General features: G+C 45.2%; 1 protein-coding gene across 1 annotated transcript; it reads left to right on the plus strand.

Annotated features, from left to right (window-relative positions):
• Positions 1-10,343: 10,343 nt before the first annotated feature.
• SERPINC1 (serpin family C member 1) lies at positions 10,344-24,444 on the plus strand. Its single transcript, XM_032160948.2, has 6 exons — positions 10,344-10,622; positions 13,458-13,673; positions 14,599-14,736; positions 18,186-18,576; positions 20,601-20,665; positions 24,181-24,444. The coding sequence occupies exons 1-6, from the start codon at positions 10,359-10,361 to the stop codon at positions 24,355-24,357; spliced, it is 1,251 nt and encodes a 416-aa protein (XP_032016839.2). The 5' UTR covers positions 10,344-10,358; the 3' UTR covers positions 24,358-24,444.
• Positions 24,445-26,771: the final 2,327 nt, after the last annotated feature.

Here is a 26,771-nt window from a genome sequence, read left to right on the forward strand (position 1 = left end):
TAGTAAACTGGGAACCCAAGGGAGTTGGAGACTGCTTTTTGTGCTAAATGTTTTGCCAAATTTCCATGGAAGGGTTAAGCTTTGAGTTATTCAGTAACCACAGAAGAAGCTGGGTGCTATCTCTTCCCTGCCAAGGTCTTACTCTTGAGTCCAAAGGAAAGAACAGAACAGCCCAGGATATGAGGCAATGGACATGGACCTGCTGAATTACCTGCTCATAGAAGTTACTACTGAACTGGAAGCAGGGCTAGGGAAAGAGGAATTGTATCACTGATCTTGAAGGAAGTACTAAAAAAAGAGAGGGTAATCAAATGCTATGTTCTCTCCTCTTCATGGTTCCTCAAACCTACTCCTAACACAGCAAAGCACAAGCCTTCCAATCTTTTCACTCAGAATTGAGAAAAACAGTGCCACACAGAAGTAGGGAGTCCTTTTCAAAAACTTTTTTTTTTGTGATAAAAGTTCTTAAGATGTCTATCTCTTTCTAATATTTCCAGTTCTAGAAATATTAGAAATTTCCATGAAAATATTAATTTAAAGAAAAATTATTTTTCTTTCTTTTTTAGAGACAGGGCCTTGCTCTATTGCCCAGGCTGGCATGCAGTAATGTGATCATAGCTCACTGCAGCCTCAAAATCCTGGACTTAAGAAGTAGCTATGGCTGGCCGGGCGCAGTGGCTCATACCTGTAATCTCAGCACTTTGGGAGGCTGAGGCGGGCGGATCACGAGGTCAGGAGATGGAGACCATCCTGGCTAACACGGTGAAACCCCGTCTCTACTAAAAACACAAAAAATTAGCCGGGCGAGGTGGCGGGCGCCTGTAGTCCCAGCTAATCAGGAGGCTGAGGCAGGAGAATGGCGTGAACCCGGGAAGTGGAGCCTGCAGTGAGCAGAGATCGCCCCACTGCACTCCAGCCTGAGCAACAGCAAGACTGCGTCTCAAAAATAATAAAAATAATAATAATAATAAAGAAGTAGCTATGGCTGCAGGTGCACGCCACCACACCCGGCTAATTTTTTAATGGTTTGTAAAGACAGGATCTCGCTATGCTGCCCAGGCTATTCTTCACTCCTGGCCTCAAGCCATTTTCTAGCCTCAGCCTCCCAAATCATTACAAGCATGAGCCACCATGACCAACCTAAAATATCTTTATTATATTTAAATATACACAAAAAAATACTATTCAGAATACCTCTGTGTGTGTAAGCACACACACGGTCACAAACTAGTTTGCCCAGCATACAAGCTCTTTTTTTCTTTCCCAGTCTAAACGGTCTAAGATGAACCAAGAGGAAAGGGATCTGGGATCATCCAAACCTTGATAGTATAATAAAAGCCAAGGGGAGCTGTGTGAAGAGTACCAGAGACTAGGCTGGTGGTAAAGACTCCCAGAAACCAATGAGAACTCTTGGGAGACCTGCTGGAGAAGCGTAGTGGAGAGGGCGACGCAGCCCGGGATCCAGCAGATGATCGCTGCACCCACTGTCCCTTGACTGTTTCCTGACTGTGTCTTCCTCCAAACCACTGATGGCAATGTTGGATAGGACAGAGTGAGGCACATGGCTTCTAGGTCCAGAAACATGATTATAGATCCACTTCTTTCATTCCAGGGCATGGGATCTCAGTTTCCCAAAAGTGCTGGGTCCAAGAGGTGAGAGGCAGGGAATACCCGGGCTGATAACTTCCAGGGCTTAGGATCAGTCTCATCTTCATCATGTGGCTTATAGACTGACCTGTGGAAAAAGAAAGAGCTAGTATGCTGAATGCCCAGGCTGAGATGTGAGTATGCTCGTTTGGGATGTGCATCAAATAAAATATGGATAGACAGGCCGACTGTGGTGGCTCATGCGTTTAATCCCAGCACTTCAGGAGGCTAAGGCAGGAAGATCGCTTGGGACCAGGAGTTCGAGGGCAGCCTGGGGAACATAGTGATTTCGATTCTACAAAAAACAAATTAGCCATGTGTGGTGGAGCATACTGTAGTCTCAGCTGTGAAGGCTGTATATCTATATATATATATCTATATAGATCTATATAGATATATATATATAGATATATAGATAGATATATATAGATAGATAGATAGATAGATAGATAGACATAGATATATATAGATATATAGATAGATATATAGATAGATATATATATAGAGAGAGAGAGAGGCAAAGGAAAAGGTGGTAGTCCCTGGGTTCATATCTGGGCACTGGATTTGGAGGGAATTGTGAACAAGTTCGACAGAGACTATCCAGAGGAGAACCAGATGAAAAGCAGTTGTACACTGTGGTTTGTAACATGGGAAGTCCTGGACATTTCTTTCATATCTATCGTGCTGGGACACAAGGGCTTTGAGAGAAGCAGAGGGAGGTTTGAATCTCAGCTCTGCTAGCTTTGCAATTTGGGGCAAATAACCCTTGTGAATAGTAGTGTTCTCATCTGTAAACTGAGCATAATTAGTATCTTTCTGGTAGAGCCGATGAGATAATTATATAAGCTAATGCCTGAGAAGCATTTAGTATAGACCCTGGTATATAGTGTTTTTAAATAGCACCTATTAAAATGGCACCTATATGATCATAAATCATATTCAAACATTTAAAGAGTCTGACCTTGGCTAATGTCTAACACTAAAGCAATGGTTAAGTTATAGACTATTGAATATTATACAGCCATTAGAAATTACTTTCACAGGCGGGGCACACCTAAACACCTCTTTCCACCTGCAGACCTGTTCTCCTTTTCTCCCCTGTCACCAGCCAGATGCTCAGCCTGCCTCAGGTTCCTCTTTGGTGCTGCCACTGCCCTCATCCTGCCCTGCTCCTCTTCTCTCCCCAAGCTTCTGTGTGAATACAACACTGACACTCTTGTGTCATAAAGTCAAGACGTATTGAATAGGTGATACATTGACATGTTCAACATTAGAAAACTAAATAAGATGGTACATATTGATAAGTCTACTCCCACCCTTGTCTCTAGCCACCCCTCACCCCATCATCCTCACTTTGTGTTACAAAAACATAGCATACTATAAACACTTTCTGCAGCTTGCTTTTTCCCCACATAATTATCCTAAGGACACTTCCATATCAGTACATCCATATAGAGCATCCTCATTCTTTTACACAATGGCACAGTTTTCCACTGTGGGGATGTGCCTTGGTTTATTTAACCAATCTACAGATGGAAGTGGTGTCCAACTTTTCATTATTATGAATCAGGTCATGACAGCTAACCTTGTTGAAACCCATGCAGGTGTAGCTGTAGGATGAATTTCCTGAAGTGGATTGTCTGATTCACAGGGTACGTGCATTTGTAATTTTGGTGTTTCCACATTTCCCTACAAAGGACCTACAAAGAGTTATGGCACTTTGTACCCCGAAGAGCAATGGATGAAACAGCTTGTTTCCTCACAGCCTAGTGTATTGTCTAACTTAATCTCTTTTAATTCTAATGGTTTTTGTGATAATCCTTTTTAGAGAAACATGGAAATAACAGGGAGGGAGGAGTGCTTTAAAAGTCTTGCAGGGGCTGGGTGTGGTGGCTCACACCTGTAATCCCAACAATTTGGGAGGCCAAGGCAGGCAGATCACTTGAGCTCAGGAGTTAGAGACCAGCCCGGGCAACATGACGAAAACCCACCTGTACAAAGAGTTTTTTAAAATAATAAGGCCGGTGCGGTGGCTCATGCCTATAATCCCAGCACTTTGGGAGGCCGAGGCAGGCGGATCATCTGAAGTCAGGAGTTCAAAACCAGCCTGGCCAACATGGTGAAATCCCGTCTCTACTAAAAATACAAAAATTAGCAGGGCATGGCTGCACATGCCTGTAATCTCAGCTACTTGGGAGGCTGAGGCAGGAGAATCGCTTGAACCCAAGAGGTGGAGGTTGCAGTGAGCCAAGACTGCGCTATTGCACTCTAGCCTGGGTAACAAGAGTGAAATTCCCTCTCAAAATAAATAAATAAATAAATAGCCAGACACAGTAGCACACACCTGTAGTCCCAGCTACTCGGGAGACTAAGATGGAAGGATTGCGGGATTCCTCGAGCCCAAGTTGTTCAGGGCTGCGGTGAACTAAGATGGTGTCACTGTACTCCAGCCTGGGCAACAGTGAGATCCTATCTCAGAAAAAAGATTAATTTAAAAAAATTTTTTAAGTCTTGCAAAAGGATCATTGAGGGATGCTTAAATTAGCAGGTGAAAATTTGATGGAAAACAATATATTTGCATACTGTCAAGTATGTGAAGTATCCCCACAAGACATTTAACAAAAGGGGGAACATTGTAATTTTACAGCAGAGAAACTTGGCAGACACAATCTTGTAATCCAAGTTAATCACCAGTGATGGGATAAATTAACATCTGTACCTCCTGATGCGATACACGGAGAAGGACACAGTATTACCTCTGTTGTATTCCTGCCCCCAAAAGGATAACTTGAATCTAATTCTGAAGAAATTTTAGACATACCAAATTGAGAGACATTCTTCAAAATTAACTGACCTATATGCTTCAAACAAGCCAAAATCATGAAAGACAAAGAGAGGAACTGTTCCCATCCAAGTACTAACCAGGCCCGACCCTGCTTAGCTTCCAAGATCGAGCACATTCAGGGTAGTATGACCGTAGACGAGAAGAACTCTTTCAAGCTGCAGAAGACTAAAGAGACATGACAACTAAATGCAATGTGTGCTTCTGCCCCAGGAAAAGGAGAAAAAAAAATTCTTTTCATTTCTTTTCTTTTTTATTGGCTATAAATCAGTGCTTCCCAAAGCATGGTCCAGGGACCCTAGGAGATTCAGAAAACCTTTCAGTAGGTATATGAGGTCAAAACGATTTCACTTTATTTATTTATGTTTTGAGACAGGATCTTACTCCATCACCCAGGCTGGAGTGTGGTGGTGCCATCATGGCTCACTGCAGCCTCAACCTTCTGGGCTCAAGTGATTCTCCCACCTCAGCCTCCTGGGTAGCTGAGATTACCGGTGCATACCTCCATGCCCAGCTAAGTTTTTGCATTTTTTTTATAGAGATGGAGTTTAGCATGCTGCCCAGGCTGGTCTTGAACTCCTGGGCTCAAGCAATCCTCCCGCCTCGGCCTCCCAAAATGCTGGGATTACTAGTGTGAGCCACTCAGCCTGGCCAAAACTATTTTAATACGTAACTATTTTAATAATAACATTTAGATGTTCTTTGGCAAGACTATAAAAGGATTCTGAAACAAAGAAGGTGAAAACCACTGCTTTGATAACCAGGTGTGGTTGCTCCTGCCTGTAATTCCAGCTAGTGCGGAGGCTGAGGCAGGAGGATTGCTTGAGGCCAGGAGTTTGAGACCAGCATGGGCAGCAGAGCAAGACCCCCGTCTCTAATGGCAACAGAGTGACAACCTGTCTCTAAAAACATTAATTGGATGATTGGCAAAATTAGAATAAGGTTTGGAAAATTTTAAATAGTACTGTATTTGAAAACTATGCTGGGTGCAGTGGCTCATGCTTGTAATCCTAGCACTTTGGGAGGCCAAGGTGGATGGATCACTTGAGGTCAGGAGTTTCAGACCAGCCTGGCCAACATGGTGAAACCCTATGTCTACTAAAAATACAAAAAAATTTGCCAGGCATGGTGGCGGGGGCCTGTAATCCCAGCTACTCGGGAGGTTGAGTCACGAGAATTGCTAGAACCTGGGAGGCAGAGGTTGGAGGTGGGCTGAGATCAGGCCACCGCACTCCAGCCTGGGCGACAGAGTGAGACTCTGTCTCAAAAAAAGAAAAAGAAGAAGAAGAAGAAAAGAAGAAGAAGAAGAGGAAGAGGAAGAGGAGGAGGAAGAAGAAGAAGAAGAGAAGAAGAAAGAAGGAGAAGAAGGAGAAGAAGAAGAGGAAGAAAAGAAGAAGAAGAAGAAGAGGAAGAGGACGAAGAAGAAGAAGGAAGAAGAAGAAAGAAGAAGAGGAGGAAGAGGAAGAGGAAGAAGAAGAGGAAGAAGAAGAGGAAGAGGAAGAGGAAGAAGAAGAAGAAGGAAGAAGAAGAAGAAGGAAGAAGGAAGAAGAAGAAGAAGAAGAAGAAGAAGAAGAAGAAGAAGAAAAGAAGAAGAAGAAGAAGAAAGAAGAAGAAGAAAAGAAGAAGAAGAAGAAGAAAGAAGAAGAAGAAGAAGAAGAAGAAGAAGAAGAAGAAGAAGAAGAAGAAGAAGAGGAAGAAGAAGAAGAAGAAGAAGAAAAGAATATGCACCAGGCAGAGTGGCTTAAACCTGTATGGGGTCTCGCTCTGTCATTAACCTTATTAACATCTGACTGGCACGTTACATATTTATTTTTTAAATACTGATTTTTTTTTTTTTTTGAGATGGAGTCTTGCTCTGTCACCCAGGCTGGAGTGCAATAGTGTGATCTCGGCTCACTGCAACCTCTGCCTCCCAGGGTCAAGTGATTCTCCTTCCTCAGCCTCCTGAGTAGCTGGAATTACAGGTACCCGCCACCAGGCCCAGCTATTTTTTGTATTTTTAGTAGAGACTGGGTTTCACCAGGTTGGCTAGGCTGGTCTCGAACTCCTGACCTCAGGTGATCCACCTGCCTCAGCCTCCCAAAGTGCTGGGATTACAGGTGTGAGCCACCACGCTTGGCCTAAAATACTGATTCTTTATGTGATTGCTGCATGTGTCCCCCGAATGGAATCCCAGCCCCAAGAACAGTGTCTGCTGGCACAAGTAGCACTCATGTATTTGTTGAATTCAAGTGGTTGAACAGGAGCCTTTTCAATAGTCTTTAATCTAGGGTGACAGATGAGCCTCTGGGCATTCTGGGGCCCTTTGGGACAGTTCTTGGCAACTGTTCACACTGCACATGGAGGGCTTCAAAGGATCCAGGGTCTGAATCAGCCAAGAACTTAGACACAGCTTCAGCCCAGGAGAGACGTCCTCTCTCATGAACAAAGAGCTCTCTAAAATGTCTATGACTGCAACAACAACTACAAGGAGTCCTTGATCACACAACAGGAGGCACACGCGCCCTGTGAACTCGGCGGCTGCAAACCTTGTGGTGGAGCTTTTGGCTATTTCAGAAGAGGGAAATGTAAACAAACCTGCCCTTTATCTCCATTAGTTTGAATTTACCCAATCTCCCCAATAACTAATAAAAATAACGATACACATAAATATAATTTAGTTTGTTTTTATTTCAGCAGTTGTACGTGGGTTTTTTACCTGCCCCACATTCTGCCTCCTGATCCTCCGGTAGAGTTTTACTAAGTATTTCCTAGCTGCTCACACCCCTGCTCTTCTGTCCCTGTCCCACCACTTCAGGGCTGCTGGGGAATGGGTCTCTCTGTGGGCCACAGGTGTAACCATTGTGTTTTCCTTGTCTGCGCCAGGGACACCTTGGCGCTCAGATGCCTGAAGGTAGCAGCTTGTCCCTCTTTGCCTCCTCTAATTAGATATTTCTCTCTCTCTCTCTCTCCCTCTCTCCATAAAGAAAACTATGAGAGAGGGAATTACAGGTAGAAGGCTAGAAGTTTTTGGACATTAACTATTTCTATCTTCGGATTTGGTTAACGAGAAACAAAAAATCCTGCAGACAAGTTTCTCCTCAGTCAGGTATTTCCTAACCAAGTTTGAGGGTATGAACATACTCTCCTTTTCCTTTTCTATAAAGCTGAGGAGAAGAGCGAGGGAGCGTGCGCAAGAGAGGCAGCTCAGGCGTTCCCTGGGCCTGATTGAACTTTAAAACTTCTCTACTAATTAAACAACACTGGGCTCTACACTTTGCTTAACCCTGGGAACTGGTCATCAGCCTTTGACCTCAGTTCCCCATCCTGACCAGCTCCCTGCCCCACCCTGGCCTCTGGAACCTCTGCGAGATTTAGAGGAAAGAACCAGTTTTCAGACGGATTGCCTCAGACCACACTGTCTCCACTTGCCCAGGCCTGTGGAAGATTAGCGACCATGTATTCCAATGTGATAGGAACCGTAACCTCTGGAAAAAGGTAAGAGGGGTGAGCTTTCCCCTTGCGTGCCCCCACTGGGTTTTCTGACCTCCAAAGGACTCACAGGAATGACCTCCAACACCTTTGAGAAGACCAGGCCCTCTCCCTGGTAGTTACGGTCAAAGACCTGTTTGGAAGACGTCATTTCAAGCGCTCTCCCTCCCACCCCCCACTCTTGGGGTAAGGCCTTTCCTAAGCTACACCTTGCGTCCCTAGCCTAAGAAACAAGAGGTATGTCATCCCTGGTGTAAAGATGCTGTGCAGGACGTCAGCACTCACGGGATCCAGGGGACGCTCCAAGGGGAATCCCCAGGGCCTGCCATACATCCGGGAAGAGAGCAAATGTTACCCATGAGGACCTCCTCACTACCTTTTTGCTCTTTCTTCCACTCAGATCCACCCCACTCCACCCCCACCCAAATCCCAGTGACCTTTGACTAAAGGGCCGAAACTGCTTCCTTTTCTCACAGTGAGAGTTGTCCCTCCCTCAACGCCACACATACTACCTTCTTCATCTGAGTTGTCACAGGAGGCTAGAAACGGGGTGGTGGCGCAACCGTCTTGGTTTTAATTTGTGCTTCATAGCCCTCCCAGGGTCCTCTCAGCCTCGAGTGGCATTTCCAAATGTAGCTGAAGGACTGAGTGGGCAACCGAAGGCAGTGGAGATGGGAAGACGAATGGCAGGGTCCTCTCCTCTCTCTCTCTGCTTCTTCAGCCTTCCTTCCACATCTCCCTTGGTGCCGCTGCTTCTCTCCGGCTTTGCACCTCTGTTCTTGAAAGGGCTGCAGAACTGGACTCAGACCATGCAAGAAGGCAAGTCCCCCTCAGCTGCCCCAGCTTCTAGCCAGCCCCACGCTTGCCCAGCAGACCACGTCCGTGAATCTGCACTGGGTGCCTGTCTTTCTCTCCCAGGAGAAGATGGGAAGATCCAGTACCCACAGACAGACTCCCTTGTGTACACCCAGGAACCATAAACCAGCTGGAGGCAGCCCCTGCCCCACCCTGTCTTATCTACAAAAAATATTACAAGAGACTTTATCTCTTGATTTGCTTCATCGAGTGTCCCAACTACCTCATTTTTTAAAAATGTGAAATTAGCTTCATTTACCTTCATTAAATCCATGTTGGCGACTATTAAAAATTCCAGGCAATAAAAAAGGATGAGAGCCTGAACTAAAGCAATGGCAATAACTGGTGAAAGAGTAAAAAAACAGAACTGATTGACTCTGGGGTGAACTGATTGACTCTGGGGTTTGACTAAATGAGGAGGAGAGAGGAATCCAGGGTGATTCTCAGGTTTCCGTACGGGATTCACTGAGCCCATTCACATGAGCAGGCATGTGGGGGAGAATTAATTACCAGTTCAGTTTGGTCCTGTTTCCCTAAAGAACTTGTAGGAGTTCCTGGTGGAACTGTCCAGCAAATAGTCAGTCTGGAGCGCAGTGGAAGGGTTAGGGCTGGAACTAGAGAGGTGGGAATCTTCAGCACGCAGATATTGCCACTGTTTTTGTTTGTTTGTTTGTTGTTATTGTTTTGAGACACAGTCTCGCTTTGTCGCCCAGGTTGGAGTGCAGTGGCACAATCTCAGCTCACTGCAACCCTCGCCTCCTGGGTTCAAGCGATTCTGCCTCTGCCTCCCTAGTAGCTTGGGACTACAGGTGTGCACCACCACACCCAGCTAATTTTTGTATTTTTAGTAGAGATGGGGTTTCACCATGTTGTCCAGGCTGATCTCGAACACCCAACCTCAAGTGATCTGCACGCCTCAGCCTCCCAAAGTGCTGGGATTACAGGCGTGAGCCACCGCGCCTGGCCAGATATTGCCTTTGCTCCATCCATTTCTTCTTACTTCTCCTGTGTTGCTGAAATCTCTCTGTTGCATCTATCAGAGTCCTTCCCCAAACAGTTTCTGTAGATGGCTCCCCCTACCACCCTGACTCTTCACTGGGCACTAAAGCCGATTTTTTAGGCATGCACGTTCCATGTCACAAACAGGAAGCTTCTCATTCTTTTTTCTCCCAGCATGGGGAATTGAGCACATAATACTCCAAATAACCATCAGTTGATTCTAATTCCAACATGACCATGTCCAGGCAACTGAACTATCCCCTGGCAAGAAGTCTAGGACTGAACCTGCCCTGGGCCCTTGTACTTGGTTCAAAGGCTTTAACCCTTCTCTTGGTCACACCAGGTGGGCTGGAATCCTCTGCTTTACTGGGGCAACCCTGTGGTGGGCAGTGGGGCTAGGGGTCGCAGCCTAGCTTAACTCGGCATTTTGTCTCCTTGCAGGAAGGTTTATCTTTTGTCCTTGCTGCTCATTGGCTTCTGGGACTGTGTGACCTGTCACGGGAGCCCTGTGGACATCTGCACAGCCAAGCCACGGGACATTCCCATGAATCCCATGTGCATTTACCGCTCCCCGGAGAAGAAGGCAACTGAGGATGAGGGCTCAGAACAGAAGATCCCTGAGGCCACCAACCGGCGTGTCTGGGAACTGTCCAAGGCCAATTCCCGCTTTGCTACCACTTTCTATCAGCACCTGGCAGATTCCAAGAATGACAATGATAACATTTTCCTGTCACCCCTGAGTATCTCCACGGCTTTTGCTATGACCAAGCTGGGTGCCTGTAATGACACCCTCCAGCAACTGATGGAGGTACGACCCAAAGGTCTTCTGCCCAGCCACCTTGTTAGGAGCACCTTTGGGGCTTCCATAGGTCCAAGTCCAATGACTCCTCAACTGACACTGCAGGCCACTAGAGGCGCTCATTATGCATTACGATTCCCTTTGAATCACTACTGTGTTATAATTCCCTTTGAAAATCATTTTTTAAAAAATTAGCCAAGGAATCTTGGCTATCTACTTTTTAAATCCTGGTTTCCTCTTTTGAGCACCTTAAAATGGGGGAAGGCTTGTATCTTCTTTCAACTTCTCTTTTTAGTAATTCTTTCATCTATATGCTTACTCATTCATTTGATCACTTATTTATTTATTCATTCAGCACTTCCTCTGTGCCAGGCAATGTGTTGTGCCAGTCCCTCCTCTGGTGGAAGAAGAGTAGCTTTACCATCTGGTGACATCAGGCATATGGGCTCTTGTGGAAAGAAATTCTAGGATAGTATTTTTTTTTTTTTTTTGAGATGGAGTCTCGCTCTGTTGCCCAGGCTGGAGTGCAGTGGTGCAGTCTCGGCTCACTCCAACCTCCGCCTCCCAGGTTCAAGCAATTCTCCCACCTCAGCCTCCTGAGTAGATGGGATTACAGGCACACGCCACCACGCCCAGCTAATTTCTATATTTTTAGTAGAGATGGGGTTTCACCATGTGGCCAGGCTGGTCTCAAACTTTTTTTTTTTTTTGAGACGGAGTCTCGCTCTATCATCCAGGCTGGAGTGCAGTGGCACGATCTCAGCTCACTGCAACCTCCACCTCCCGGGTTCAAGCAATTCTCAGCCTCAGCCTCCCGAGTAGCTGGGATTACAGGCACCCGACACCATGCCTGGCTAATTTTTTTATCTTTAGTAGAGATGGGGTTTCACCATGTTGACCAGGCTGGTCTTGAACTCCCGACCTCGTGATCCACCTGCCTTGGCCTCCCAAAGTGCTGGGATTATAGGCATGAGCCACTGCGCCCGGCCTCAAACTCTTGACTTCAAGGGATCGGCCCGACTTGGCTTCCCAAAGTGCTGGGATTACAAGCATGAGCTACTACACTGGGCCTAGGATGGTGTATTGAGACCAGGGGCCCTGGAAAGCCAAGAGAAGCCTCAAGGATGTGAGGGTGTTTTCTGGCTCTGGGAAGTATGGATCATTTCAGCTCAGTGACTTAGTTCCCACCCCCTTCCCCCCACTGCCTTTTGTGGGAGGGAAGTAGGACATGATAAGATGAAATGTCATGGATTGATTGATCACTGTTGGCCTCTGGGGCTATGATAAGTCATGGATGGAAACACTAGATCTTTAATCTATCCTTGGCTTGGCTGCCTGACAGTCTTTCTTCAGGTTGGATCACACTTTGGAAGCAGAGTTCATCAATACGGAGGCATGAGTCCCTTCAAGATGGTATATGGTGCTTATTTGAAACTTGGACACTAAAGTCTGTGGGTCTTAGGAGGGTTCCTTCTATTCTAGTGGTCAATTTCCATGGAACTTCATCACCTTTGCTCAGGGCTCTGGGGTGAGTTAACCCAAGTCTTCACTCCCTGAGAGAAATTGTGGGTTTAAAAACTTTTAAGAGGCCGGGCGCGGTGGCTCACACTTGTAATCCCAGCACTTTGGGAGGCCGAGGCGGGCAGATCACGAGGTCAGGAGATCGAGACCACGGTGAAACCCCGTCTCTACTAAAAATATAAAAAAATTAGCCAGGCGTGGTGGCGGGCGCCTGTAGTCCCAGCTACTCGGAGAGGCTGAGGCAGGAGAATGGGGTGAACCCGGGAGGCGGAGCTTGCAGTGAGCTGAGATCGCGCCACTGCACTCCAGCCTGGGAGACAGAGCGAGACTCCGTCTCAAAAAAAAAACAAAACTCTTAAGACACGTAATACTGCCTTCTCTGGGCCCTTCAGTCATTTTTGTATACATTGGTACTGGTCTCAAAGCACTTCCATATCCCTCATGTCTCTGTCCCCAAGTAAGATCTTAAATGTAACACTTCCTACAAGAAGAACAGAACAGAACACTGCTTCCAAACCACACATGTTCCTTGGGTCCCCCCCTCTACACAAACGGCATGTGTTGGGAAAGCAGGGTGAGACTGAATCTCTCTGGAGAAAAGGGAAATTCAGCACCAAGCTTTTGATCAAAAGCATAATCCCCCCCCTAAAAAAGTGCCTATTGGAACAAAATCAGGAAAACCAAAGGCAGAGAACAGATAAAACCAAAAGGTCTTTTGTAGCCTGAGGAGAGAGCATGGAAAGGGCAGGAGGGGAACAGCCTCGCCCATTTTGCCTTGGGGATGGTGAAAATGGGCACTGGGGGATTCCAGCTTCAAAGCATGGATGACTTCTAAGTCCTTTTCAACCCTGAGACTCTTTAATTCTGAGCCTGTTTAATCCCTTGCTGATAGATTCGCTCTTCCTTTTTCACCTCTACCACCAATATCCCAGAGCCTCCATGAGCAGCTGGCCCCAGTAGATGCCACAAAAGTGTTTGTTACAAGAAGGACGCTGTCCTGATTCTCTTCTCTGTCCAGAATCACCAAGAGGGCTTTTCCCATTCCAGCAAGAAAACATCTGTGTGTTGATCTAGAGCCCTTTAGAGACTTTAGGTGGCGACCTAGTCTCTCTTTTTCCCTTTATCCTTCCTACCCTTCATTCTTCTTTTATCCTTTTATTCATCAGAACACAAGAGGTGAGCATTTATGCTGTCCCAGGTACTGTGCTTGAAGGAATTCACAACTGAGGTGGCTATTAGTCAGGGACTGACCAGCATGTGCTCACCACCCATGTTAGCTAGGCTGCCCACCAAACCCACCACCATTTTTTTTGACTTCTATAGGTATTTAAATTTGACACCATATCTGAGAAAACATCTGATCAGATCCACTTCTTCTTTGCCAAACTGAACTGCCGACTCTATCGAAAAGCCAACAAATCCTCCAAGTTAGTATCAGCCAATCGCCTTTTTGGAGACAAATCCCTTACCTTCAATGAGACCTACCAGGACATCAGTGAGTTGGTATATGGAGCCAAGCTCCAGCCCCTGGACTTCAAGGTGAGTTGCAGATGTTACTCCTGACCTCCGAGTTCTTCCTCTCCACTCAGTGATTGAGGAGGTGGAGAAACAGCATCCAAATTCACACTGCTTTGCTGCTGAAGATTGCTGGAGGGCTGACTACAAGTCAGAACCCCTGGAATAGTTATTCTTACTTGAAACCTGAGAAATCAATGGTATCCATGCTTAGATTGTAGTGACTGCCCAGAAAACGTGAATAAATAATCAATTCTTCATTCCATCCACCAATTTCAAATATATACCAAAGAGTGTTTTGAAGATGCCAGTCCTACAAGATATCTTACTTAATTTGAACAGTTACCATGGTCAAATAAAGTTGGTACATGATGCATGTTATATTCTCCTCTTGGAGATTCATGAAGCACATGGGCCTATGAAGGTTCTGAGAAACTCTGAAACAAAGAAATCTGTTGGCTTTATTCAATCAGCATTCCTCAAATGTATTTGACTGCATGGGCATTTCTCTCCTCCATATAACCTGCCAACCCCGTATAACCTGCTAACCCCATATAACCTGCTAACCCCATATAACCTGCAATCATTCATTGCTCCCCCTGGAACATGCCTTGGAAATTTTACTTCTGTGAGTTAAGATTTTCCAAAGTCAGAGAAAATAATATTTTATCTTCTTTTTCCCAAACTATTTTTGCCTTCCTTCTTTTCATTTATTTCTTCCTATTTCTTTTTGTTCTTTTTCTTCTGATAATATTTATCAACTACAGGAAAGATTCATGGAACTATATTAGATATGTGAGGCTTCCCCAATTTGGGTTAGAGCGATGGCTTCTTAATCAAATGGCGGGAAAGGGCAGAGGGATGGTGAGAAAAATAAAATGCTGCCTGGGAAAATGGAGAAGCCAGTTGAATAGCACAGGTGCGTAGGTTTATTTTCTGTTCTCCTCAGGAAAATGCAGAGCAATCCAGAGCGGCCATCAACAAATGGGTGTCCAATAAGACGGAAGGCCGAATCACCGACGTCATTCCCCCGGAAGCCATCAACGAGCTCACTGTTCTGGTGCTGGTTAACACCATTTACTTCAAGGTACTCAGAATGGCCCTGGAGAGACCCCAGGGACTTCCTCTTGCTCTTCAGCTTACCTTTTTTTTTTTTTTTTTTAAATGGTGAGACCGAAGCCCTGAGAGGGCAAATGGACTGCCTAAAGCTACACAGGCACAGGTCAGCAGGGCAGGTCAATTTTTTTTTTTTTTTTTTTTTTTGACAGAGTCTCGCTCTGTTGCCCAGGCTGGAGTGCAGTGCCTGGCTGATTTTTTGTATTTTTAGTAGAGACAGGGTTTCACCGTGTTAGCCAGGATGGTCTTGATCTCTTGACCTCGTGATCCACCCACTTCGGCCTCCCAAAGTGCTGGGATTACAGGCGTGAGCCACCACGCCCAGCCGGCAGGTCAATCTAAATGGACAAAAAAAGCCTAAGGGCTACAGGAACAGATTCCGACAGTAGAAGGCAGAGCTGAATCAACTTCTCCAAAGGTCCTGCTTCTGCCTCTTTGTCCCTGCCCTATTTCCTTCTCGCCTCCATTTATTTTATTTTATTTTATTTTTAAATACGGAATCCCATTCTGTCACCCAGGCTGGAGTGCAGTGGCACAATCACAGCTCACTGCAACCTTGACCTCCCAGCGATCCCAACGATCCTTCCACCTTGGCCTCTCAAGTAGCTGGGACTACAGGTGCATGCCACCATACCAGATGAATTTTTTTATTTTTTTGTATGCCACAGCCCAGGCTGGTCTTGAACTCGTGGGCTCAAGCAATCCTTCTGCCTTGACCTCCCAAAGTGCTGGGATTACAGGCATGAACCACCACATGCGGCCAGCTTATCCTCTTTAACACTACTGGGCATGTGTAGGTAGACCCTTTCTGAGAAATGGTCCATGCACGGTCTGGGCAGACAAAACATTTGCTGAGAGCCCAGAACCGTTTGAACCATGGCTGCTGGGCTACCATCCAGGGAGGTGTGGTAGTGTCCCCAGGCTGATGGCAGAGTGGGCACACAAACAAACCCATCACGTCTCACTGCAAGGTGTGCGCAGTGACAAACTCTCATATATATGTGATTCTGCTGTCCAGTTAACTCCATTTTGAAATCTGGAACGAAATGACAGAGTCAATGTGTTCACAATCTTTAGTGCTGCGATTTTTTTCCCATCACCTGGAGCAGCTTCTACAATGACTCAAAGTTCCCTTTGCCTAAATCTTATTTTCTAAAATTTATTTTTATATATTTTATTTTTTGTTTGTTTGCTGGTTTTTTGTTTTGAGACAGAGTCTTGCTCTTTTTGCCCAAGCTGGAGTGCAATGGTGCAATCGGCTCACTGCAACCTCCACCTCCCAGGTTCAAGCAATTCTCCTGACTCAGCCTCCCAAGTAGCTGGGATTACAGGTGCCCACCACCACTCCTGGATAATTTTGGTATTTTCAGTGGAGATGGGGTTTCACCATGTTGGCCAGGCTGGTCTCGAACTCCTGACCTCAGATGATCTGCCCGCCTCGGCCTCCCAAGGTGCTGGGATTATAGGCATGAGCCACTGCGCCTGGACTATTTTATCTTTTTAAAAAATGTTTTCTTTCCTGTAAAGTCCAGTTTTAGCTTAAATCTTTTGCGCTTCTAGGTAACAGGCTCACCTCAGACTTAGTGGAGGTGCTATTATTTACCGATGCAGAAGGCTTTGTTTTCCTCAGGGTAGTGTTCTGAAGACTGTGTCAACTTGATTACATTTGGGAAGGAAAAGGAAGAGGGGAGTGGGAATAAGCAGACTACTGACACTCAGGGGACCACCAGTTTAAGGCAGGTAGAATTGTGGCATATTTTGCCCATCCTGGGATGTGCCTCCAGGTACATTCTTCCCTCCCACAGGGCCCAAGGGATTAGCCAGTCGCTGCTGCTGTCAGTCGCTCTGTCTCTTATGGTTTCCCCTCCCCAAGTATAGAGCAGACTGTATTTCCACCATATGTATTTGCCCTTTACAGTTTGCAGAACAATTTGCCATTTATTAGCCCTCTTGATCCTCACAACATCACAAATGAAACCTGGGCCACTCAGACAGATTACTTAATTTTAAATCCCGACTCTTCCATTTCTGACTGCGTGAACTTGGGTGAGTTATCCGAGATCTTTCTATGCTCCAATTTCTGCACCTATAATGTGGTAATAATGATACATCTACTGCATAGGGATACTGAGGTAGTTACTGCATGTAAATAAGGTGTAAGTTAATACATGCGAAATGCTTAGAAAATTTCCTGGCACACAGTAAGCATTCTGTAAATATTAGCTATCACCAGCTCCTAGTTTTACAGATGAGAAACCACCACTCAGAAGAGTTAAATGGGCCAGGCATGATGACTCACACCTGTGATCCCAGCACTTTGGGAAACTGAGGCAGGAGGATCACTCAAGCACAGAAGCTCAAGACCAGCCTGGGAAGCACAGGGAGTTCCCATCTTTACAAAAAATAAAAAAGTTAGCTGGGCATGGTGGCACACACCTGTAGTCCTAGCCACCTGGGAGGCTGAGGTGGAAGGATAGTTTGAGCCTGGGAGGTTGAGGCTGCAGTGAGCCATGAGCTTGCCTCTGCATCACTCCAACATGGGACACAGAGTGAGACCCTGTCCCCCCCACCCAAAAAAGAAGAAGAGTTAAGTGGCTTGTCCCCAAATTAAAGAGCTAGAAAGTGATAAAGAATGGTAATTTTGAAAAGTGTGTCTTCTATCTCAGGGTCCCTCCCAGTTTGAAGAGGAAGTCAGTCAAGACTCATCCTCTGCCTGTTATCTGTGTCTGTGTCTGGCGGAGCCCAGGACCTTGGAGGTTGGCCCTTAGAAAAGAGGTTGGTGGGGCCAGACTCGGTGGTTCACGCCTGTAATCCCAGCATTTTGGGAGGCCTAGGCAGGTGGATCACCTGAGGTCAGGAGTTCGTGACCAGCCTGGCCAACATGGCGAAACCTCGTCTCTACTAAAAATACAAAAAGTTAGCCGGGCGTGGTGGCGGGTGCCTGTAATCCCAGCAACTTGGGAGGCTGAGACAGGACATTTGCTTGAACCCTGAGGTGGAGGTTGCAGTGAGCCGAGATTGTGCCATTGCACTCTAGCCTGGGCAACAGGAGCAAAACTCTGTCTCAAAAAAAAAAAAAGTTGGTGGAAGGCAGACAGCACAAAGCAATTAGATTTAAACTCAAGAAGAGACTTGCAGAGAGGCTTCTAGATTGTTCTTGGTTTTGGTTTTTATTTTTATGATTATAAAAGCAAATACTCACAGCTGAAAATCTGGGGAAATACAGAAAAGTACACAGAGAAAAACCTACTCATAATTCCATCATTCTGACACAGTCATTATTAACCTTTTTGTGCATATCCCGCCAGTCTTTTTTCCGAATAATTATATATTAATGTAACACTATAATATGGATATGTCTTGTGTCAATAACTATCCTCCTATGAATGTTTGTGTTCTTACTTTGTGATTCTCTTCCAGGGCCTGTGGAAGTCAAAGTTCAGCCCTGAGAACACAAGGAAGGAACTGTTTTACAAGGCTGATGGAGAGTCGTGTTCAGCATCTATGATGTACCAGGAAGGCAAGTTCCGTTATCGGCGCGTGGCTGAAGGCACCCAGGTGCTTGAGTTGCCCTTCAAAGGTGATGACATCACCATGGTCCTCATCTTGCCCAAGCCTGAGAAGAGCCTGGCCAAGGTGGAGAAGCAACTCACCCCAGAGGTGCTGCAGGAGTGGCTGGATGAGTTGGAGGAGATGATGCTGGTGGTCCACATGCCCCACTTCCGCATTGAGGACGGCTTCAGTTTGAAGGAACAGCTGCAAGACATGGGCCTTGTCGATCTGTTCAGCCCTGAAAAGTCCAAACTCCCAGGTTTGTCTAGGAAGGAGTTTCCTCCCTTCTCTACCCGCAAGGTAGTCTGACCAAAAGTGGAAGAGTTGGAGAAAGAATGGAAAGGAGCAACAAGTCAGGACTCCTGGATACTGATCCTAGTTTCTACTGCTAACTTGTGGAGATCTCTTTTCCTTTTGAGGCCTCAGTTTCCTCTTCTGTAAAAGGGAAGTTTGTTCTTGGATCTCCATGGGCCCAGCCAGCACTGGTGCCCTGTGAATCTGTATCAGGTAGAGGAGACGGGACCAGGTGGAGAGGAATTTGAAGGGGCATTGGAATTCAGAGCAAAGAGACAGATATTAAGAGCTGGGGAAATTTGGTTCCCATTACACAGGCCTCACTGACATTTATTATTATTATTATTATTATTATTATTATTTGAGACAGAGTCTTACTCTGTTGCCCAGGCTTGAGTGCAGTGGTGCGGTCTTGGCTCACTGCAACCTCTGCCTCCCGGGTTCAAGTGATTCTTATGCCTCAGCCTCCTGAGTAGCTGGGATTACAGGCACGCGCCACCACACCTGGTTAATTTCTGTATTCTTAGTAGAGATGGGGTTTCACCATGTTGGCCAGGATGGTCTTGAACTCTTGACCTTGTGATCCGCCTGCCTTGGCTTCCCAAAGTGCTGGGATTACAGGCGTTAGCCACCGCACCTGGCGCATTAAAATATCTTTTAAAGAAGTTGGCTGGCCAGGATGGCTCATGCCTATAATACCAGCACTTTGGGAGGCTGAGGTGGGAGGATTGTCTAAGCCCACAAGTTTGAGACCACCCTGGACAACATAGTGAGATGGTCTCTACAAAAAAATAAAAAAAATTAGCCGGGCATGGTGACGCACACCTGTAGTCCTAGCTTCTTGGGAGGCGGAGCTGGGAGGATTGCCTGAGTCCGGGAGGTCAATGCTGTAGTGTACTGTGATCACACCACTGCATTCCAGCCTGAGTGAGCAACAGAGTGAGGCCCTATCACTAAATAAATAAATAAATAATAAAATAAGTTTACGATGTTAAGTAATTAGATTTATCTTTATTGGGCTTTTTTTTTTTTTTTTTTCTTGAGACGAAGTCTCGCTGTTGTCCCCCAGGCTGGAGTGCAGTGGTGCAATCTCGGCTCACTGCAACCTCCACCTCCCAGATTCAAGCGATTCTCCTGCCTCAGCCTCCCAAGGAGCTGGGATTATAGGCGCCTGCCACCACGCCTGGCTAATTTTTGTATTTTTAGTAGAAATGGGGTTTCACTATGTTGGCCAGGCTGGTCTTGAACTCCTGACCTCAGGCGATCTACCTGCCTCGGCCTCCTAAAGTGCTGGGATTACAGGCATGAGCCACTGCGCTATTGGGCTGTCTTTAAGCTAGTTTTGAAAACTAAAAATGTTGCCAGACTGGAAAGAAAGATGTTCCCTCTGGATGGAGCGAGTTTTTTCTGTAAGAACAGAGTCTTGCCCTTTCTCTCTCCCACAAAAAGCTGAAGCCTGAGAATGAATCATCAGGAGCCACGCTGAACAAGCCCAAAGTACTTTATTATTATTATTATTTTTGAGATGGAGTTTTGCTCTTGTTGTCCAGGCTGGAGTGCAGTGGCGTGATCTTGGCTCACTGCAACCTCCGCCTCCCGAGTTCAAGCAATTCTCCTGCCTCAGTCTCCCAAGTAGCTGGGATTACAGGCATGTGCCACCACACCTGGCTAATTTTTGTATTTTCACGGTAGAGACAGGGTTTCACCATATTAGTCAGAGTGTCTCCAACTCCTGACCTCAGGTGATCTGTACGCCTTGGCCTCCCGAAGTGCCGGAATTACAGGTGTGAGCCACTGCACCCGGCCCCCAAAGTACTTTATTATTTTTAACACATATTCATTGTGAGAGTATGATTAGGTGAAGATTTAGGATTTCTTCTTATGTTTCAAAAAGGCCCAAAGGATCTCTTAATTCAAACTGAATTCCCATCTGTGGGTTGAAGCCAACTTTCTCCCATCTCACAAAGCCTTCTCCGGTCTTCCTTCCAGGTATTGTTGCAGAAGGCCGGGATGACCTCTATGTCTCAGATGCATTCCATAAGGCATTTCTTGAGGTGAGTACACCTTCCCCACTCTCTTCCTATGCTACTTTTCTGCCACTTTATTATTCAGTATTTCATGTGATTTCTAACTCTGGAGTTCTTGCTCCACTAGCTCTTAGGGTACAGACAGGAGATGCATGAACAACAGGAACACATGTGGAAAAGGCCTGTTTCCAGTGTTAAGGCATGCAAAAGGCCTCCACAAGGCCTGCTATAATACAGCCCTCCCGGAAACCCTCATGGTGTGATTGTTTTGCCTTCCCTCCCACTACCTCTTCTGCAGCAGGTCAAGCGGGAACACAAACATTTAGGGAGCGTGATACAGGAAAAGAAGCCAGCAAAGGCCATCAAGAAGAAATTTACAGCATGAGGAGAACCAGAAGAGTATGGGGTCGCAGAAACCCAGGGAGAATTTTTTTTTGTTTTTTTTTTGAGACAGAGCTTTGTTCGCTTTTGTTGCCCAGGCTAGAGTGCAATGGTGCGACAGCTCACTACAACTTCTGCCTCCCACGTTCAAGCGAATCTCCTGCCTCAGCCTCCTGGGTAGCTGGGATGACAGGCATGTGCCACCACGCCCGGCTAATTTTTGTATTTTTAGTAGAGACAGGGTTTCTCCATGTTGGTCAGGCAGATCTTGAACTCCCGATCTCAGGTGATCCACCCTCCTTGGCACCCCCAAAGTGCTCGGATTACAGGCATGAGCCACTGCACCTGGCCAACCCAGGGAGAAGTTTTAAGAAAATGGATAGCATCAAGTAAGAAGACTCCCGGGCTGGGCATGGTGGTTCACACCTGTAACCCCAGCACCTTGGGAGGCTGAGATGGAAGGATCATGTGAGCCCAGGAGTTCGCAACCAGCCTGAGCAACACAGTAAGACCCTGTCTCTACCAAAAAATCTTAAAAAAAAAAAAAAAAAACAAGTTTGGAGACTGCCCATAGCTTACCTTTCCCTGAGGACAGAATAGTGTGGCCACATGCCTAATTGTAATGGATAAAGAGCAAATGGAAGGTAAGAAAGGGAAGCTGGTGAGTGTGCATCAGTGTCTTAGAGTGTGCTCCAGACAACAAGAGCACTAGACTACACTGGAGGAAACAAAAAGGTGGTCAAATAAATGCATATCCTCTCATGGGAGATGAACAGTACACACTGGCATGCTGAGGTCTGAGAAGTCCCACAGTAAAGAAAATGGTTGAATATCACTTAACCTAGTGTTCCCCCAACTGAGGTGTGCACGGAACCCCGTGTTAGAGTAATAGCTGTGTACAGCATGTGGAACTTCTGGTTCTTAAGTAAACACAAAACTATGGACCAACAGCAGTAGTTATCTGGGGAGCTTTATCTTTGGAGATTCTGGGATGGGCCCTGAGAATCTGTGTATGTACTAAACTCCTCAGAGGATTCTTATGCACAATGAGATTTGGGAACCACTGGTATAGATTATTTTTTGCGGGAGCCAGGCTGTGAGGGAAAGGAGATTGGACAATGGTAGAGAAGTTCCTAGAATTGAAGAAATCGAAAAGAATGAAGGTTGTAGTCAAAGAGAAAGGTTTCAGAGAATGGTGCTAAGTAAATATAGATCCAGGGATCAAACTCAGAGGAAAGTGGAATTTTAACGGGAGTGAGGAAATGTGACAGCTTGAAAGAACACAAGGTTATAGTCTGAGAAAAGGATGCTATTAATATAATTTCAAAGGTAGAGTAGTTCTAAGATGGCAAGTCCAAGGTGGAGAGCAGTTCTGAGATGGCAAGTCCAAAGTGTAGCCATGGACAGGTTTGCTTAAGTGGAATGAAGGTAATGCTCATTAGGTTTGATGAGATGGAAGAAATGGGAGACTAGGGTGTTGAATGGGTCTCCTAATGAGATTTTTTTTTTTTTTTATTGAAATTGAGTCTTGATCTGTTGCCTAGGCTTGAGTGCAGTGGCATGATCTCAGTTCACTGCAACCTCCGCCTCCTGGGTTCAAGCGATCCTCTCACCTCAGCCTTCCAAGTAGCTGGGACTACAGGTGCCCATCACCACGCCCGACTAAGCTTTTGTATCTTTAGTAGAGATGGGGTTTCACCATGTTGGCCAGGCTGGTCTCAAACTCCTGACCTCAAGTGATCCACCCGACTCGGCCTCCCAAAGTGCTGAGATTACAGGCATGAGCCACCATGCCCGGCCTACTGATATGTTTTAATTGCCTCAAATGATAGCAGGAGTTGGAGTGGACAGAAAGGCTAAGTACAAAAATCATCAGTGTGGGGATATAATCTATAGGACAATGAATGTCAATGACCTTTAAGACAATAGCAAGAGTAGAGGTATTGAGGTCAGAACAAGGGATTTTACAAGAGTGCTGTATTAATGGTTTTGGAAGTTAAGATGACACTGCTCACACCCTCTTTCACATGGATTTTTGGAAGAAAGAATACTTAGGCAGACTGCAAGGGAAATTGAGTCCTCAGGGTTTTAACTGTCATTGAATATCCTCTTGTAAGGACTCCAATTAGAAGTGGTCAACTCAGACCTCCTTGAGGGGTCTGAGTTACTGCTAGGAAGAAGCAGAGGTCTGGATTCATTTTATCCACCTGAGCCCAGTACACAATGATGTAAGATTTTTCCATGGTTCTTACAACAAAGCTGTTTTCTTTGAAAACCCTGGGAATCCTTAATAAACAGGACCCCAACTAATGGTAGATCTGAGAAGCCATTAAAAACCAGAATCTGATTTGAATAAAAGGATCCTGGTCATGCAAACACTCTAGTCTGCTAATAAATTTAGTGCTGGAATGAGCATGAAATAGGTAATATGGGGAGATAGCGGGTAAGGAAGGGAGGAACAAAGGAAGGGGAAGGAAGAGTGAGAAGGAAGGAGAAGACACCATCAACCAGCTCCACAAAACCCAGGGAGCCGGTTAATCATGTGCTTTCATTAAGAGCAGAAACAGAGTTTTAGTGATATTCTGGGTCCAGGGGCAAAATTTTCTGAAGGTGTTTCCCTAGACCTGCTTATCGGCCATGTTCAAATACCATTGTTTCAGTCTATTACTCCAAGAAAATGGCATCTCGTCCAGCCAGAGAACCCACCTCTTTTCACAGGCCCTAGCTCCTGAGTGGCTCTTTGGAGTAGCTGTATCTTGGATCTTGATGCTCCGAGAGTGAAACTGTTTCAACTATGGAGTTCAGATCTTGAGCCAAAAATCTTTCAGCGGCTGGCACAAAAAAAAATCTGCTGTAAAACCATTTACAGTGGTACCAGCCAGAAATGTGATAACCTGTGTACATTCAGATTTCTGGGTTATCTGAATGGAACTCTTACACTTATTACCTAGCACAAGGCTTGGACAAACACAAGTACCTTACATTCTCTGCATGAAAGAATGAGTAGAAGTAGGATTCTGGAGGGAATCCAACCTGACCCAAATGTACTTTTTACTGGAAAACAAAAGCATTTGAGGAATTGCTGTGTCTGTGGATGATTTACCTGCCAATAATGAACGGCAGAGTGGCTAATGTAGTTTTATTCCCCATGTGACCTGCAGGTAAATGAAGAAGGCAGTGAAGCAGCTGCAAGTACCGCTGTTGTGATTGCTGGCCGTTCGCTAAACCCCAACAGGGTGACTTTCAAGGCCAACAGGCCTTTCCTGGTTTTTATAAGAGAAGTTCCTCTGAACACTATTATCTTCATGGGCAGAGTAGCCAACCCTTGTGTTAAGTAAAATGTTCTTATTCTTTGCACCTCTTCCTATTTTGGTTTGTGAATAGAAGTAAAAATAAATACAACTACTTCCATCTCACATTATAAATGGACTCTGCATTTGAAATGAAGACAAGGAAAGGGGAAACATGCTATTGGGGCATTTGGTAAAATGATGCCTTCAAGTTGTTCTTTACCCAGTAACCACATATGGATCAAGAAAATGAGGGAGAGAGCGATAAAAGATGGTAGAGAGCCAGAAAGGGAAGGGAGAGTGAATTCTGAGTATTTCCATCACACTAAAACATATCAAAAATTTAAACAAATTAGTTTCTATATATAGAAAAGACAGATTCAAATCTGAGTATTAAACCATTTAATTCTCAAACCACTCACATGCATAATGTTCTTTTACACAGTGTTAAAATAAAGGGGAAAATGCATTTTTATACAAACAGAATTTCAAGTATACATTAATAGACTTCTCAGATTACTAACCAAGTTGCTAAGATTTCATTCACATTGTTCTTAAAGCTGTTCAACGAGAAAGCTTTTGCTAAACTGCTTTAAATATGTTTATATAAACCCATATTTTCACTCTTTCTTTGAATCTCCCTCCCCCAACCCGAGTCTCTGCCCACCCTCCTGCCCTCCCTCCTTCCCCGACATGACAGGGGTCCTGGGGCTCTAGGAGACATGCAACCCCACCAAGAACTATTGGCTTGTCTTCAGGGGAAGGACAGAATCTTACAGGAGGAGAGACTGAGAACACCTGTCAAATGAAGGGAGAACAAATCTGATACTTAGAAATGACACAAATCAGGATCATATCTTAGAGTCTTTGTGTTTTCACTTGATTTTTAATTTAAAAAATCTCAGCCTCCCACAAAATACCCCCAAAATTTCTGACAAATTGGTAGCTGTGAAAATCTTAGGTAGTTTTTCCCCAGTGAAACTTCCAAAATCAGGACAGGTATTTAGAACCCTTTTTCAATTTGGTGGTTCTTTTTCCCTTTGGCATGGAGTGGGGGCCACTTAAAAGTGGATGTTATTACTTGTGTGTTTACATTAAGAAATTTGGTTCATTTCACAGGGTCTGGTAAGAGTTCTCCCTCCTTAACTCTCCTCCTGAAGTAATCTGGTTTCAGGGCCAGGAACAGCCACTCTCCTTAGGAATTAAAGTGCATTTTTTTTCAGTAAAGGGAAAGAGGGGGAGGTGGTGGTTTACACTTAGTGATAATGATTAAAGTAGGGTTGGGTGAGAGAAAATCCTACTCCTATATATAGGTATTTATAATTAAGGTCATAATAAAAACTGATATTCTTAGGAAATAAGATGCACAAAGCCAGTCTAGCACCCTCAGTGGTGCAAGAGCACTATTCTGGTTCACTGACTTTCCCGAGGCATCTTTACTATTAATGGAGTAACTGCTTCAGATAAAAAGACACAAATCTCAAACATTAGTTTTTTTCAAAGGGAAAAAACAGACTGGTAGGTTCTTACAGCTAAAAATACTCTATTCCATTCCCTTTCAGGGATAACATTTTAGAAACTGATTGTCTGTTTTAATACGAATCCTCCTTGATTAGCAAGTTGTAAAAAATATTAGATAAATTTGTTGTTTACAAATATTATGGTAGCCTTTAGAAACTTAGGAAGAGGTGGGCGTAGTTGATCCTTGCTATTAATATCAACTGAGAGGAAGTGAAATTTTCCTATGATCTCTTTATTTGATCGCTACCATCAGAATCTTATTTTCTGACTAGTTTAAATGCTTTACAATTTCTTCTTGGGTTAAAAACCCAAGAGTTTCCCATAGAGAAGTAAATGCTACATTAACAGCTATACAAAGACGTGATGGGCTCAAGATGAGAAGGGGGATCTTGTCCTGGATTCTGGCCTCTGAGTCCAGTGTGATCTGCTTTTCACAGTGACCAGTGTGAAGGCACAGTGCCAGGGACAGGTAGATGGGGACAGCTGTCACCCATCATATAAGCACCATAGAGAACAGCTGGATAGATTTCTTTCAGACTACGTCCATCTGAAGGAAATCAAATTTCTGCTACATTGACTTTTCTGTCTTTGAGCCCTCAGCCTTTCTTCTCCTTTCAGAGGCAGAGCAGAGCGGGTCCCATTCAGAAATTATGAGGAGCCTAGAAACCTAAATGTTCTTTCAATGTACTCATTTAGAAAGAAATGCCAAAAATAGAGTTCTAGGCCAAGCACAGTGGCTCATGCCTGTAACTTTGGGAGTCCTAGGTGGGAGGATCGCTTGAGCCCAGGAGTTTGAGACCAGCCTGGGCAACATAGTGAGACTCTGTCTCTAAAAGAAAATAGAAAATTTAGCTGGGTGTGGTGGCACATGCCTGTAGTTCCAGCTACTTGGGAGGCTGAGGCAGGAGGATAGAGTCCAGGAGGTGGAGGCTGCAGTGTGC

Source organism: Hylobates moloch, unplaced genomic scaffold, assembly GCF_009828535.3.
Source record: "Hylobates moloch isolate HMO894 unplaced genomic scaffold, HMol_V3 SCAFFOLD_8, whole genome shotgun sequence".
NCBI classification, from domain to species: Eukaryota; Metazoa; Chordata; class Mammalia; order Primates; family Hylobatidae; genus Hylobates; species Hylobates moloch.